The sequence below is a fragment of the Vombatus ursinus genome, unplaced genomic scaffold (assembly GCF_900497805.2).
Source record: "Vombatus ursinus unplaced genomic scaffold, bare-nosed wombat genome assembly UNPS02014812.1, whole genome shotgun sequence".
Classification (NCBI taxonomy): domain Eukaryota; kingdom Metazoa; phylum Chordata; class Mammalia; order Diprotodontia; family Vombatidae; genus Vombatus; species Vombatus ursinus.
Window position 1 is genome coordinate 53,124,329 of NW_020954590.1, and position 17,409 is coordinate 53,141,737.

Genomic DNA, 17,409 nt, shown 5'->3' on the forward strand with positions numbered 1-17,409 from the left:
CCTGGGCTACAGTAAGAGAGGCATCCAGAACTAGGGATTCGATTGTCCTCCTGTATTCTGCCTTGCTCAGGCCACCCCTAAACTTGTGTGTTTAGTTCTGGGTGATATATTTTAGGAGTGATATGAACAAGACGGAAAGCACACAAAAGAGGGGAACCAGGATGGTGAAGACCCTCAAGATCATATCATGTGAAGACTGCTTGAAGAAACAAGGGTGTTTAAATCCAGGACAGAGAAGAACCTGGGGATGTGGGGAACACAAAGGCTGTCCTTGAATATATGAAGGGCTGTACTGCTGTGAGAATACTTGTTTTGGTTGGCCACGAAGACTAGGACAAGGAACAATGGACAGAAGTTATTAATAGAAAAATTTAGGCTTGATGAAGGGAAACACTTGAAAGAATCATAAATCTAGATCTAGAAGAAACTTTAAAAGTCATTTAACCAGGCCCCTAATTTTACAGAAAAGGAAAGTGAGGCCCAAAGAAGTTAAATGTGAAGGACTAGAAGTTAGATACTCCACCAAAGGAAGAGTACCCAGGAGGAACACAAATCTGCCTAAGGGTTCACAGACCATGGTCGACCCAGATGTCCCAATCCTGTCTTACGGCTTGGGAAAATACAACAGAAGCTCCAGCGCCAGCACCCCAAGCTCCCCTTGCTCAGTCTGGTCACCTCAGGATCCCAAGACTTAAAGCTACAAGGAACATGGAGGCCATTTAGTCCAATTCCTTCATTTTGCAGATGAAGAAACTCAGGCCTAGAGAGGTGCAGTCCCTTGCCCAAGATCACACAAATACAGTATTCAAGCTCAGGATCTCTGACTCTAAATTGAGTTCTCTTCCCCCATACCGTGCTGCCTATTCCCAAAGTTCACATGCTGCTTCTTCCTAGGTCATCTCTGTCCCTGTGCCCATCTCCTCCCTGCTCCTTCCTTAGCAGTCAAATTTGGTGGGCCTGCCTACCTTCACGAGCACCATGGGCAAGGCATCCAGACCTGCGGCACATTTCTCTGCCCTCCCTCCCAGCATTCTTTAGGATAGAGGAAGCAGAGTGAAGAAGGCATTACATGATCACATGTATTTTTACGTATTTATGTTACATATGTACTATTAATAATAATTGCCTAGCATAGTGCTTACCAATACATACTTATACTATACTAAATAGTATAGTTAAGATATAAATGCTTATTATAAATTAGGTTTATTAGTTTTTTATTTTATTAAATTAATTTACTAAATCAATTAAATTAAATTGAATGACAATCAGGTAAGAGGCATAAGAAGAAATTTTTAAAATACTATTTCTTTTACTTTTCTGTTTAGTTTTTCTATGAATATGTATGTGGAGAACTCCGCTGCACAGAACTGTATAAATTTTGTTAGTTTATTAATATGGACTAGAGTCGAAAGCGGTCACAAAAAGGTGGCCGAGCTGGGTTTGAGGGAAGATAGCACAGGGGAATATAGATGCAGCAAATGCAAATACTGAGGGCTCAATGTACTTTTCATCTGACAGGTTTTGAAAATTATTTATAAGATATTCCCGAAGTAATATGCGTCCTACCTCATATTTATGATTTCATTCACCTATAAATTATAATAGTTAAATCCTTTGTTTAACTCGCCCTTATGCAAAAACAAACAAAAAACCCCAATCAAAAACTGCAAACATCCCAAACAATCCTACCTAAACACTTGGCAACCACTTATTCAAAACAAGGTGCAGTGGTGTTTAAATGCTGATAAAAGAACCTGGCATGTTTGACTTCTCAGACACATAATCTTTTCTCCTGCCTGAATCAAACTTTTTCTGCCTCTCCCCAAATGTCCCTTGTCAGATGCTGCCACTCTGCCCACCTGCCCCCAGGGGGCTCTGCTTCTCCATAGAATCCTACTGGCTGACAATATGAATTGTGCAAACAGGGATGGCCAACTTTCAGTGGGGCCCCTCCAGTAAGGCTGGCTAACACTTGTCAGAGAAGTTGAAGGAGGGTTTGCTGTTCACCTCTGTGTTAGACTAGATAACTTCTGATGCCCCTTCCAGCTCAGAGACAGTGACACAGTTCTGGCCAGGTCACTCCCCTGCTCAAAAAGCTTCAATAGTCCCTGTTGCCCCTGAGGAAAAAAATATAAATTTGGCCTGGCATTCAAAGTCTTTGATAACCTGTCTCCAGACTAGATTCCCTTTCTCATTTTCTACGTTCCTGTCTACCAGGAGGCTCAGCAATCTAGCCGTGCTCTGACTGTGCCCTAGTTGCCTCCGTCCACATCCCCCATCCAGGCCCAATCTCAAATGCACTCTGCCCTCCTGCAGCTATGCCTAAGAAAATGCCTTTCCTAGCTGATGCTCTTTCTCACCCAAATTATCAAGCATTTATTGATCTAAATTGCAATCTGTACCACCCCCCTTCTGCTTGAGGGCAGAATTTTGTTTCGGTCTGTCTTCGTACCGGAGGGCCTATTACAGTGACTTAGGATAAAGTAGTAGGTGCTTTAAAATGTTTGTTGAATTGTTCATTCGAGATATCTTTTCTTTCAAAAAAGAATACATTTTGAGCTAGAAGTCAAGGAAGACAGTCCCTGAAATGGAGACTATTTTAAAGAAATTTTCAATATCCACTTAGGGTACTCTTTAATCTGCTCCGCACAAAATGAGAACTTGATTTGTACACATCTATTCTCTATTCTTTTGCCACAGAGAAGCCAGTGCAGTGGGGGGAAGCTTAGGATAACTGGCTTTTAAGAGCATCACACCAAAAGCAGAACTTCTCCCAAATCACAGAAGTTACTGAAGAAAGTCTCAGTACAGCTGCGTTTGCCAAGAGTTCCAGCATTTTGATTTAAAACAAGGGGCACAGTTATATTCCAAACATCAAAAAAAGAGGGAGTAAACACACGCTACTACTTAGACCTAGCAAAGTAAAGCACTTCAAAGAGCAGGCAAACCAAAATCAAGGTCATCGCAAGCAAACATAAACCATCCAACCTGGGAGCCTGCGCCATGAAGTTTCTTCTGTTTTAAAATGGAGAGGGGTGGGGGAAAGTAAGTCATCTGTGCAACGAGACATATTCAATAGCCACATCCAGTAAAATGTACTCAGGGATAGACTTTATCTGGACCTTTTCTTCTTCATGTACAAATGTGGAGATCCCTGAGGGTCAGAAATTCCCTGCATGTACACCTGCTTAAGTCTTTTTGGAAACAATCAGTGTTTTTGTTTGTTTGTTTGTTTGTTTTCCTAAGTCAGGGGTGGGGCACCTGCAGCCTTGAGGCCGTAAGTTTTCCAGAAAAAATCCCTTTTATTAAGGGGATTTGTTCTGTGAAGTTCGGATTCAGCACGGGAGAATCAAGAGCATGTTGCTCGAGGCTGCAGGTGCCCCAACCCAGCTTTAAGGTCTGCCTAATCTCTGAACTACAAGACTGTTTCTTGGCCCAGCTCCTGGGCCATGAGACAAAGGTTTGTGTGATTTTAACTCACACTTTCACCACAGTCATCAGTCCAAAACCTAGAGATTCCCAAAAGTGATCTTTCTAAAGCCCAAGGAGTGTGGGAGAGAGAGAGGGGAAGAAGGAACTGAAAAGAGAAGAGAAAGAGAAGATAACTTTACTACCCTTTCATAATTCTAGGTCCTAAATCAATTATGCCTATTGACATCAATACTGATCCAGACCTGTGATTTCCATGGCCTGGAAACTCTTGCTGAGGAAACCTCTTCCAAAACAGGTCAGCAGATGTTCTGCAACTAGTGGTCTTAAAAGGGCTGCCAGGGGCCCTAAGTTCAAGTGACTTGCCTAGAGGTCACAGGGTCAGCATGGGCCCGAGGGGACACTCGAACCCAGGTCTCCAGACCCCAAGGCTAAGAGCCTCTCCATTACTCCACACTGCCTCTCAATAATACCTTTTATTTTTTGTAAAACAGCAGCAATTCTGTTACACAAGAGCAACTCTACTCTTAATTGTCTTAGGAGTAGAATGCCCAGGACTGTTTTGTCACTGGTCCCTGAGACTGATTGGAACCCTTTCCTTCCTCTACCACATCCCAAACCTCTCACCACTCCACCAACTGTGTTCCCAAAGTCCAGCTCAATTCCCTCAGATAAACTCTGCCCCATTATTCCTATCTGTAGTAGAACAAGTGGCTCGTGCCAAAGCAGGCGTGCTCATAAAGATCTGGCTCCATTCTGAGGGTGGGCGGACCCAGTGTTCCCAGGTGAGACAAATAAGCATTTGTTGGTAATAATGAGTGCCAGGCTTATCTCCCTCATTTCACATGGGCCCAGGGACTGACTGCGCCAAGGCCACAAGCTAAATAATTGAGTTCCACAAGCCTGATGCTTAGCCCAATGTGGTGCCTCCAAATACAGCTGCTAATGGTGTATATCCCAAGGCTTATTATTCAGGGCAGACTCTCTCAAACACGAAACAGGCCATGAGGAATAATGCAGACAATTTATGAAGAGAGACACCACGAGATAAACAGAGACCAAAGAATTGTCAGCATGGGTTGTCTTCTTTCTGAAGGCACAACTATGCTTACACACAACTGCTTGAAACAAGACATTCTGCTGTTCTAGCCAAATATGCTTTCCATCCAACATCTGGTCTTATGCTTCAAGTCACTCTGGGACCCACTTTGCTAAAATTGGATTTCCAATCATGACATCAGAAGAAGAGCTCTGCTGACGGTTTCTAGTAAAGGAACTTGGGCTTGTCAGTCTCACTGGCTAGAACAGGGAGCTAACAGCTAATGTGGCCCCTGGCGGTGGGGGTGGGGCTGGTGTGGAAAGAAGTGTGGTAGCTTTTTAAAGGAAAAAAAATACTCCATTCACAGACTGAACTGCTAAGCCTGCACAGATCGTGTGTTGAATCTGTGTGCTATGGGTCCCAAGAGACACTGGTCCAAGGAGTGTGCAAACCACTCTTGGTGGCAGATGCCTCGAAGTATACATCCTCCAGCTAGCTAGTGGGCCGTGGGATCATCTTTTGATATAACAAACAGCATATACCTAACGGATCCAAGAGGTGAAAATAGATAGCTGGGGGAAGAGTGTATGCCATTCTGGGTACCAATAACATTTTTCCTTCCTCTCATACTGTCTTTTTCCTAGGAAGCTGTCAGCAAGTGCTCAGCTCTTGATGTTCACAATTCCTATTTGATAGGAATAACCTTTAATGAACCCCTTACAGAGTTTGAGCTCAGACTGGAAAATAAGGATTAATATTCAGAATACTGTTATTAATGGTGGATTTTTCTTCAAGATACATTAGCAATAACATTAAAAATAAAACTACTGCCAAATGATTTATTTTTTTTTTTCTTGACTCAAAAGCAAGGTTTCCCACAGGGAAATAGAGGCATGCATGAGAAGGAAGGGTAGTATAATGGAAAGAGCACTAGCTGTGGAGTCTGGGAATATGGGTTAAAATCCTGCCTCTCATAACTATCTTGTGACACTGGTGCCGTCACTCAATTTCCCTGGGCCTCAGTTTCCTCACATGTAGAATCAGGGAGTTGGGCTGGATGGTCTCCAATATCCCTTCTAACGTTAGAGCAAGGGACCTGTGATGGGAGGACTAAAAAATGGGCCAAGTAAAAGATTGCTGTGTAGAGGTAATGCAAGGAGAGCGCTGAGCTCAGTCTGAAGACCTGGGGCTGAGCTGCACCCTGGCTACTGAGCACTTCTGTGTCTCTGGATAGGCCCTGCTCTTGTGGACTCAGCTGTCTAATGTATAAAGGGGAAAAGGAGGAGACCGGATGATCTCTAAGGCCCCTGGAGAGTAAAAAAGTCTGTATAAAAGCTTAGATGATCAAGAGTGTCAAACAACATACATTTAACATATTGTACTTTCAAAATTGAGGCCCATTAGACTAGCAATTAGAATCCTTTTACATGGAGCCTCCAGAGTCTGGGGAAAAGATGTTTATTTTGCTCTCTTTTTATAGGGTATTACTGAAGTGAAAAAGGTTCTATCCTCCTCCTTAAGTCCAACGTATCAGTGCCAACAATACAACTGTCATTGTTTCAAACAAAGATATTAGAAAACATTTACCCTGTATTTGTTCTTTCCACTTTCCAAGTGGAATTCAAGATGTTGCATTATGGTTTGGTCATCTATCAAATCTGTTTTCTTTTAAACTGCAAGAGCATTGCAGTAATATGGGAAATTATATGAAGAGTGCTTATTAATTAGCTAGGACAAAGTTTGTAGCTGTGGAATTAATTTCCTTTCCTACTGAAGATAAATAGAATTTGTTAGATTTAGCTCACATTTAGGGAGAATTTCGAGGTTTACAAAGCACTTTTATTACCTCCTATGAGGTAGATGGGGAATGCTTTATTTTCTCCATCTTAAAGAATAAGAAATGGAAGTTAAGTGACTTGCCCATTCATAATCACCAGTTATGTAAATGTTTGAGGTTAGGACTTGAATTCCCAGGTCTACAAGCTGCCAACAAGCCAGTGCTTTACCCTCTACCCTACAAGTAACTCTCAATTTGCGAAATAATTGTTTAATCAGGCATTTATTTGTGATGATTGTCCGTATTCCAGAAATAGCCAACCACATCATCCTTTCCAGATAAGGACATTTCTGTTCTAGCTAGGGCAAGTCATTGGAAATCATCTTTCTTTTCCCCAAGTTCCAAATGTGGACTTTTCTTAAGCATTTTCAAACCACTGGAAACCAAAGCAACTAGAAAAGGGAGTATTTTAAAAGCTCAGGAGAAATACTATTCCCTTTTTCCTACGTGTGTGTGTGTGTGTGTGTGTGTGTGTGTGTGTGTGTGTGGAAAGCATGGTTCACAAGTTGTGTGTCAAGGCAAATGGAACAGCTTTAGTGAACACTAGTCAACTAGTTATTTTTGAAGCTGAGCACAAATGGAACTAGGATGAAACAGAAACATGGTACCCATGCATATTCCAAAGGTGTGGGAGGGACCAGTCAGACTTTTATGCTAATCTGGATCTGCTCTGCTGCTAAAAATGGGGGGAGCAGGCAACTAGGTGGTGCAACGGATAAGAGCACTGGCTCTGAAGTCAGGAGGACCTGAGTTCAAATCTGGCCTCAGACCAAACACTTGACACTTCCCAGCTGTGTGACCCTGGGCAAGTCACTTAACCCCAACTGCCTAAAAACCAAAAAAATAGGGAGGGGCTAGACCAAAAAAAAAATAAAAAATTTAGGGAGGGGGCTGGACCTGTGACTTCACTGGTAGAGGGAACTCCCAGGTGAGGAAATTCCTTCTACCAGCATAGGCTGGTACCTTCTCTGAAACTCAGAGTCTTAAGAGAGTTGCTTAGAGCACTGAGGGATTCAGTGATTTGCTCATAAGTCAGACAGCCTGGATGTGTCTGAGACGGGACTAGAACCTCAGATCTTCTTTGTTCTCAGGGTGGCTTTCTACCACTTACTGCCTCCCATCTGCTAAAAACATTTGACAATGTGTACTCCCCCATATATCCACATACCTTGTTTTCCAGTTCTCTTCTGACTTGGACCTATTTTTGCGGGCTGCTCTTTGTTTTTCCTCTAGTCTTTTCTTTTCTTCACTAGCTTGATCTACAAAAGAGCATTTAAAAACATCAGCAAGTTGCCACAGTTTAGAGGCAAAGAAATATTTCAAATATTCACTAGAGAGTCATAAAGAAAATCTGGGACGCACATAAAAATGCTGACTTTGTATGAAGAGAAGAGAGATTCCATTAAGGTCTCTATTACCTGGCAGAGTGTCATCCCTTTGATGCCACTCCCTCCCCATCACCAAAAGAGTCTCTGCCTCCTCCAGTTTCTCAAAGTCATTTGCTTAGAACAGCAATTCTTAAAATGCAGTTCAGGGACCCCTGGGGTTGTCAAGACCCTTTCAAAGGGTCTTTAAGATCCAAATTATTTTCATAATAATAACTAAGATGTTTTAATTTCTCATTTGGTGAGTATCAATAGATATAACTCACTGAAACAAGAGCTTTTTGGAGGGTCCTTAACAATTTTTAAGAGTGTAAAGAGATCGTGAGACCACAAAGTTTGAGAGCTGCTGGCCTGGACCCCTTCGGCACTTACCCCACTCTTGCTCATACTACAGTTATTTGTTGACTTGTCCTCTCCCCATATTAGAATGAAATCTCTTTAAGAGCAGGGCACTGTTGTGTATACCTTTGAATGCTTAGTGCTTTGCAAACAGGAGGTACTTAATAAAAGCTGAATTAAATCTGAGGTTTTCTAATACGAAGATAACATGGTTGGAGGCAATTTGGGAATTTCTAAAATAAAACAAAAAGGTTTGATGATTATAACCAATTACTGATCATTTTGGAATACTGTGTCTGGTTTAAGATGCCACATTTGGAGCAGCAGTGGCAAGGTGAGAATGCATTTAGAGGAGGGGGTACTCCAAACCACACAACAGGAATTCTAGTAAAAGAATCTGGGGGTAATTCTCTAAGTACAAAAGAAGAGCTAGAACAGAGGGATCTGAAGGGCCATAATGTAAAATTAGAAATAGATTTCTACTGCTTGGCCCTGGAGGCCAGAATTGGGCCAATGAATGGAATCAATGGGGATGCAGATTTTAGTTCAATACAAGGAAAACACAACTCCTACCGATTACAGCTATACATATGGGTGTGGAATACAATGCACACCCCCATCAAACACGTTGATATATTGGTTGGTTTCACTGAATTGGTTTTTTCCTTCCTTTTCAAATCTTTGGTAAAAGTAAAGGCTTACTAGTCAGGGGAAGAAATGGAATACATTCAGAAATAAATTTTACATAAAAACAAAGTACATCAATAGGATATTAAATTAAAAACTTTAAAGCTGTCAATGGAAGAAATGGAAGGCTTCAAAAGACAGTGAGTTCCTTCAGCACCAGAGGCCACCAGGCAAAGGCTGGACCATGTGACCTTTGAGGTCTTCTGACTGCAATTCCAAAATTTAGTTTAAGGAACAGACTCTTCCTTTGTCCTTAAACAGGGCTGCCAAGGGAAATACAAATAGTCCCCAAATATATTACCTCCTGGATCCTATCATTTCATTGCATGAATGCTCCTATTATCAAGTGCATCCATTCTTTAGGAGTTGATCTTTATCAGTTCTTATGGCCAGAAGAATTGTCACAGCGATGAATTTCTATCTCCAGTTCCAACAAGGCTAATCATTAGATACAGAATTTGTTGATGGACACATACTGGAGTCCTTTCTAGTTTGACAGGACTTGACTTCAACAATTAGGTATCAGCTTCCCCAAACCATGAGGTACTGGAGATGGATTTTAGTAGAGGATTAAAAAATGTCCTGAAGTAATAAAATTTTAACCTGCGGATGGCAAGTATATTGTTTCCTAATTTTTTCTGATTTGTATTCTAATTCCAGTCACATGGAATATACTTAATTATCAGCAAAGTCACACTAGTAATGAATAATTCTATAAATTAACAAAGTCTACTTTAAAGTTGGAAAATATTTAAAAATATAACAATTACACTAAGAATAACGCTGAAGAAATACTAGGAGAAAAAGAAAATAGTAGGTCCCTACTGATGCAAATATTTGTGCTATTACATCTTCTGAAATAAATTCATATTCTTCAAAGTTACCTATTTCTCCATTCTCCATTGCTCTTATGTCAGGTCGTAACCTGCAGTCAGTCTTAGGAATCACACTCTCCATTTCTTTATCTACTTCATTCAAAACCATAGCAAAGCTAGTAAAATTATACATCTGAAAGGAGGAAAAATGGACAAAATTACAGATAGCAAGAAATGTCTTTAAAACAAAATGACAAGTCCCTAACATGTGATATTTCCTTAGACAACATAAACACTTTCTTGTTAAGAATATTAAATCAGAGGCTATACCTGTAAGTTCTGTAATTAAACCTAATTCACTTAAGGGTATCAGTTTCAAGGAGATCTGAGGTCACTGTTCCTATCCCCAGCACTATGTACAGTACCTAGGACATAGTAACATTTAATAAATGCTTGTTGATAGATACACCAAATTTCTGACCCAGATCCTCCTCCAGAAAACGACAGTTGACATTTATGTATTGCTTTAAACATTTGCAAAGTCCTGTGTGTGGGGGGGGGAGCAAACATTTATTAAGCAAACTTTTATTAAAATTATGTACCAGGCACTGTGCTAAGCACTTCACAAATATCACCTCATTATATCCTCACAATAATCCTGGGAGGTAGGTGATAGCCTTATCTTGTGATGAGGAGAAACTGAGGCAGACAGAGGTTAGGTGACTTGTTCAGGGTCACACAGATAATAACTATCTGAGGCCAGATCTGAACTTGGGTCTTCTTGATTCTAGGCCTGAAGGTCTATCTCTTGCGCCATGCCACATTATATCATATGGGCCTCTTGACTACCCTGTGAGGTAAGGGTTACTATAATTTTCCTTTTATATATGAGGAAAAAGAGATTCTGAGATGCTAAAGTCCCTGTTCAGGGTCCCACTGAGAGGAAGCATCTGAAATCTGATTCTATCCTGCACTCTATCACTATGCTGCCCCCCTCCCCACCCAAAGTATATATATAGGATTCAGGTAAAATATTTACATTTTTTCTTCTTCAGTAGAAATCACTATTTATCTTCATGCTAGTGGCTTGTTATTATGAGTTGGGTTGCTTAAGCCTGACAAATTGCAGCACCAGAGTTGGCCTTTCTTTTCCAGTGGCAGATGCAGTAGGCATTGGAAAACACTCCTGACTTTTGCCACCAACTCCAAAGTTCCTTTTCTACCCAGATGCCACAGTGTATGAAATTCTGCTTTGGGAGATACATTCATTGTCTAGTCTACAAAATGCAAATTCTCCTAGGAAGGCTTACACACTAAATATTTGGACAGGCAGTGTGGTAGAGTGGATAGTCTTAGACTTGGGAGTCAGAGACCTGGGTTCAGATCCTACCTCATATACTTAGTGCTGTGTGACACTGAAAAAGTCACCTAAGTTCCCTGTACCTTAGTGGTTTTGTCTGCAAAATGCGGGGTTTGGAGAGTATGCAAAAATCATGGTCTGACCTGTGCAGAGTTGGGAGGCCTTGGAGCTATCCTCCAGAGCAAAACACTTCCTGGGATGACATGCACACTTTCAGAATCTGGCAATGGCATTTCATCTGGTTCCTCAGAAGTGCCCATCTGTAAGAAGTAAACACATGAACAAAATTTATATGCAACATTACCTTTAGAAATTTTACTAGAGATTTATATGGTATTTTTTAACTATTTCAAAGCACTTTTACAAATTTGATCTGTCAAGTACCCGTGTAAATGTCTCATCTCCTCTAAATCTCTCGACTGTAAGCAACGAGAGGGCAGGGATTATGTTTTCATTAGTTTGTTCACCTCCAGCACCTACAGATAGAAGGTGATTAATAAATACGAGAGATAAAATATGAGATATGAGATAAAATGAATAGTAAATGTTTGTTAAACCAAGTATATATTGAGCATCTACCAGAAACTGCTCACCTCTGAACTAGAGTGGGATATTTCGGGAGCATAAGATGAGATCCCTATCCAAGGAGACAGAATAAAACATCAGTCACTCCTTCTAAATTTCACATAATCTACCAATTAAAATCTCTTCTCAAAAAAAAATCTCTTCATATTTCTTAGCAAGATAAAGAATTCTTTGAGGAAAGAAGTTCTTTTTATTTTCTTTCGCTGTTTAACTGAAGCAGTCAGTTGGTAAACATTTAATAAGCTCCTGTGTTGGAGACACAATAAAGACAAAAAGACAGTCCTTGCTTTCGAAGAGTTCACAATCTAATGGGGAGGGGGGCAACAAGGAAACGATTATGTACAAACAAACTACAAACAGAATAGATAGGATTCAATGGAGTTTGGAAGGCACTAGAATTAAGAGTAGTTAGAGGACAGAGAGATATGGAGGCTACTGTCACAACCTGTACTCTGCCAGTATAGCCTTCAAGACCGCAAGGTTCAGAGTAATAAGACTACTGGTAGGTTTGCCCATCTTGCCCTATACCCGCTGGGCCATCTATCTGCATTACTTCTTTCCACCTCCTGGGCCTGAATGCAGATGCACAATGAGATAAACTCCTATCCAGGTGTCCTGCCCTGGGCCTTGCAGCACCTGACCTTAGTGCCTGCCAGCTGACTTTGAATGGGGCTGCTTCTGAATGCTATTTTAAGGAAGCTTGGTGTTACAGAATGATAGAGTACTAGACTTGGGAGTCAAAAAGACCCGAGTTCAAATCCTTCCTCAGACAGCTCTGTGACCCTGGGCAAGTCACAACTCTGGGTATTTCAGTCAGTTCATCTGGTAAATACAGATGATAACAGTGCACGATTCACAGTGAGCCATTGTAAAGGCCACATGAGATAACGTACGTAAAGCGCTTTGCAAACTTTCAAGTGCTACATAAATGCTAGTTAGCAACACATTCAGCAGAGTCAAGCAAAAACCCTTAAAAAATCTGAAGGTAATTAGTATAGCTTCTCTTCTTCAGGTTAAATTTCCCTAGTTATTCGATTCTATGAAGAGAAGCAGCAGGATTTATGCTGGCCTGGCCTGGCCTGCTGTGATTAGGATGCGCTCCAGTAGTTTCTACTTTACAGCACACTGGGCCCATCAGCACCACCCCATAGGAGGAGCTCCTCTTTACCTCCAGCTATCCTCTGGGCAGTATTCACAGCTCCAGGAGGCATTAAGGAACTACATTAAGGAACTACATTAAGGAACTACATTAAGGAAGAGAAATTTTGGTGTTCATGGAGATTTCCAGCTCTGGCTCAGAGAAAAAGAGGTCTGATCCAATGGAACGGGAAGGGTGAGAAGAAAAGAGAGTCTAGACTAAGGTGGCATTTACTAGTCTCTCCTGGTCTTTCTCTGTCTCTCTCTCCCTCTCTTTCTCATTGGTTCCAGTTTAAGACCATGTTCTTTCGTAGTGATAACAATGATAATGGCTAACACTTATACATTGCTGTAAGATTTCCAAAGGACTTTACATACATTATCTCTTTTAATCCTCTCCATCACCCTGTACAATCCCATTTTATCGACGAGAAAAGTAGGCTGAAAGAAGTTAGGTGACTCGCTCAAGGTCACACAATACAGCCAGGCAGTATCTGAGGCAGGATCTGAATGCAGCTCTTTCTGACTCCTCGTCCAACACTCTACTGCAACCACTAAACTAGAGGCATCAAACACACATGGGCAATACTGCCCAGGGTCACCTGAGCCAGATTAAAATATAATTGGAAGAAAAAAAAACAAAAATAAATAAAAATACAACAGAACATAGACACTGTGGCAGCTCACAGAGATCCTTATGTCCAGGTGAGGGGCCCTCCATCTCTGAGTCTGACACCATTGCACTAAAGAACAGATAGAATTCAGAATCTTCTTTGCTGCTCTGAGGAACATCTCTATCTTCTTTTTGACACTAGCTCATCAGATCTAACAAACTACCTCTCAGCTACCATTTGGCCTCAAATCTCTCCTCTTCTGCTCCAAAGAAAGGGAAGAAATTTGCTAACTTTCTGATTATCCGTGCTGATGTCATATAGGAGAGAATTCTATTTCATGAGATTAGGGTAATTTTGCCCAGAATATTAATTATTTCATCAAGAGGAAGGTCTAAAAAAGAGAATGACAATAGGACACTGATGCTTATTCCCTTCTGTGATCACACTTGTTGTTTATAGAAAAAAAAGACAATAAAACACACACCTTCAATAAATGGATTCATTAACTATGAAAATAAATTTCAAGAAAAGCCTTCTATTTTAAGGAGTTCAAATTTTAAAATAAAATACAAAACTTCTCTTAAGGAAAATGAAATCTCTCTAACATTTAAAGTACGTAGCATGCTAGCCATAGACACTCAACATGAGACAGAAAGTATCGTTACTATCAATTTATTTTCTTGCCTTATGCTTGCTCATTATTTTCCAAATCCTTACTATGGATTACTTCCACTATCTTCCTTCTCTGCTGCTGAATGGTGCTGTAGAAAGTCACATGACTGTACCAACTGGATCCAGGCCAGATTTATATTTTATAATCTCCAGTGGGCTCCCAACTGCTGCAACATCAATCTTTTTTCTCTTCCCTCATTGATATTTTATCCCATTTCCCACAGCATCTATTTCAAATCTCTTTTCTCCTCAAGCCTCCCACACCACCTGCCCTCTCAGCAGAAGATTGTACATCCCATGCTTCACTGACGATATGGAAGCCATCTGTCCTGAACCTCTTCTCCACTTTCACCTCTCAAATTTCCCCTAAAGCATCCCCTACCCTCTTTTTCTTTGTCTCAATCTTGGAGAAAGAGGCGACTCTTCTCCTTGCCAATGACAAACCCTTTTCTTTTATGTCCTGGATGTCAGTTGCTCTTCCTAAATTTCAGTTTTTTCTTATCCACAGGTTTCTTCCCTACTAGTTACAAAATTTCCAAATTTCCAAACTTTGCTTGATTCTACTATCCCCCCACCAAGCTCTTTCATAGCTAAATTCCATAGATTCACTGACTCCATTTTCTCACCTCCCACTCTTCAACCCACTGCGATCTGACTTATGACCTCCTCATTAATTGAATTTTCTCTCTCAAAGGTTACCAGTGAGCTCTTAAGGGGAAAATCCCATGTATTGTCTCTGTCCTCATCCTTCTTGACTTTACTTGTGGCATTTCACCCTATTGATTGCTCTCTCCTAGACACTATTCTGCCTGGATTTCTGTGAAAGCTTTCTTGGTTCTTCTCCTACTTCTCTGACTGCTCCCTCTTAGTCCCCCTTGCTGGATTCTAGCCATGCCTTGACCCATCTATATGGACATACTCAAGGGCCCTGTTCTTGGTTCTCTTCTCTTCAGTCTCTACATTCATCCTTTTAGAGATCTCACTGATTCCATGGATTCAACCATCATCTATTCAGGTAACTAACAGTTACGTCCAGCTTTAAATCTCTTTCCTAAACTCCAGTCCCATATCATCAACTGCCTATTGGTCACCTCCAACTAAATGTGCCATAGGCAGTTCAATCTCAACATTTCCTAAATAGAATTCATTATCTTCCAATCTTAACTTACCTACTACTTTCGTCAAGGGCACCACCATCCTTCCAGCCATTCACGTTCATAACCCTCAGGGTCATCCTTGACTCCTCATTCTCTGTCACTCTACCTATCCAATACTTTGCCAAATTTCGTCATTTCTACCTTGATGACGTTCCTCCACTCACACAGGGACCAGTCTAGTTCAGGTTCCTCTCTGCTTCCTGTCTCTCCCACGTCACTGCCCTGCTCCAGAAACTCCAGTAGTTCCCTCTTACCTCGAGGATAAAATAGAAACTCCTGTTTGGCAATTAAAGCTCTTTGCAAAAATAGTCCTGCATTCCTTTGCAAGTTTATCACACATTACTCTCCTTCATTTACTCTATGTTCCCCATCCTCCCTCTTGCCTCCACATTGTTACACAGGCTGGCTGTCCATGTACCCCCCATTCCCGCTATGTGCGTGCTCCTTTCTTCACCCTCACAGCTCAGCCTAAGCGCCACTTACCAGGGGAAGCCTGTCTTGCCCCTCTCCTCAGTTGCTAATGTCCTCTCCTTTAGAAGTTACTTTTGAACTACATATCTTGTGTTTGCCTTTCTTTGTACAGAATCTAAACTCCTTGGGGCAGGGACTGTTTGGTTTTTGTATTTGGCGGCCCAGTGTCTAGTGCTATACCTGCCACAAATGTTGGTTGGCACTTACACGCTTGTTGAATGAATCAACTTTTCCATTCCAGGGTCAATTAGATAAAAGTACAAAATATATTCTAAGACTTGATAAAAACAGATGAAAATCACTCCACAGCCTATTAAAGGGCACAGCCTAATGTGTCAAATCTAATGCATCTCAGGCTGAAATTTATGTGCTAGAAAAGACTCAAGGAAACAACTGCAACTATAGCAAGTAAAAATCTACGCGAACATTACTTCACATGTGGCCCAACTGCCCCTCACCCACGAAGAGAACGAGACGGGTGTGACAGTGTCTGATGTTGCCGTGGGTGCAGTGTCACAAGAGTCACCTGTTTGCTGCTTTTCTTCTCATCTGCATTTTTCTTGTCGTTCTTCTTACAAGCCTCAAAAGTGGCAGGGTCAACAGTGTACAAGCACTCTGTCCACTTCCCGTAGAGGGCCCGCAGCTTCTTTTTGCTGTAAACAGAGGCTAGAGTTGAGCGCAGGGAGCCAGGGTTCTGTGGTGCTCTAAAGATGTTTGCCAATTATGTCAGTTAAAAAAGGAGACAGAAGCTATAGCTACATTGCAACTTCTTGGAATGCTTCTGTATTAAACTTATCTCACAACTCTATTTTAATGTGGAAGCCTATTCCCTATCTAGTACATAATTAAAATAGGAATATTACCTTTTGTCCTGAATGTAGCCTTCAACTTTGTGTAATTCCTTTCCAAAAAGGCCACATGGCTTGAAGTTTAATATACATTTTTCCCCAGTCCTATGACAAAGACATCACATTTAGATGACCAATCTACATGTATAAATTTTTGCTCAATAAAGAACCTGCCACAGAATTAAGTACATTTCCCAAACAGACTTACCTGGACGATAATATCAAAAGTTGAGTAATAAAGGTGATAATGAGGAGTTAGATGGGACTGGATCTTTTTGTTTAATATAATAACAACTGCTCCCATTTATATAACAGAATTATAAAGAAGTTTCTTCACAACTAATGAGGCAGGCAGTGCAATCATATTGTCTCCATTTTGAAGCTAAGGAAACTGAGGCTCAGAGAGGAGGTGAATATCTATGGTCACAAAGTTATCAAAGTGTCGGAGTCTGGAGTCAAACCCAGTGTCCTGACACTACCACTATATTTCTATCTGTTTCTTAGATATTTCATCAGTTCCCATCATAGTTATTCTAATCTGAAGCTCACAGAACTACATCAGGGGTTCTTAAAAGAACATGTGCTCTCCTCTGAAAAAGTCTAACTTACTTGTGGTTTGTTATTTCCATGTTGCCATACTGTTCAATCCAGAGTTTACCCACAATAATATTATGCACACAGCAAGTCGGATTTGTCCACGTATAGGCTTCATTGTGCCTAAAAAAGTAAGGGAGGAATAGCATATTCTTCTGTTATTCAACTTAGCCAATAAACCATTGGCTTATAACGGAAAATATCATAGTATATAGAAAAGGCTAGTCTCCTCTAAATGATGCAGCCTAGGAAGTTTAAAACTAGCACCCAATCAAGGTTAAAAAAAAACACACATATCAGCTGTCAGAAGATTATTATTGATTGGTATTAGCGTTTTTGACGAATCAGCTGCTAATGCCATTTTGCAGGCTAAGAAAACTTAGGCCCTTCCACAATGGCATTTAACAACCAAGTAATGTACTCAAAAGATTTTCTTC

At 40.9% G+C, this 17,409-nt stretch overlaps 1 protein-coding gene across 4 annotated transcripts in view; it reads right to left on the reverse strand.

Annotated features, from left to right (window-relative positions):
* The window catches only part of LOC114053921 (oxysterol-binding protein-related protein 1), a 305,142-nt gene that overhangs the window by 5,305 nt on the left and 282,428 nt on the right, over positions 1 to 17,409 (reverse strand). For all 4 annotated transcript variants that reach the window (XM_027877060.1, XM_027877061.1, XM_027877062.1 and 1 more), the window contains 6 exons: positions 16,988 to 17,095; positions 16,394 to 16,483; positions 16,057 to 16,183; positions 11,038 to 11,154; positions 9,604 to 9,727; positions 7,477 to 7,567 (listed from right to left, as the gene is read on the reverse strand). In XM_027877060.1, coding sequence (XP_027732861.1) covers positions 7,477 to 7,567; positions 9,604 to 9,727; positions 11,038 to 11,154; positions 16,057 to 16,183; positions 16,394 to 16,483; positions 16,988 to 17,095 — 657 coding nt within the window. The remainder of the gene's footprint in view (positions 1 to 7,476; positions 7,568 to 9,603; positions 9,728 to 11,037; positions 11,155 to 16,056; positions 16,184 to 16,393; positions 16,484 to 16,987; positions 17,096 to 17,409) is intronic.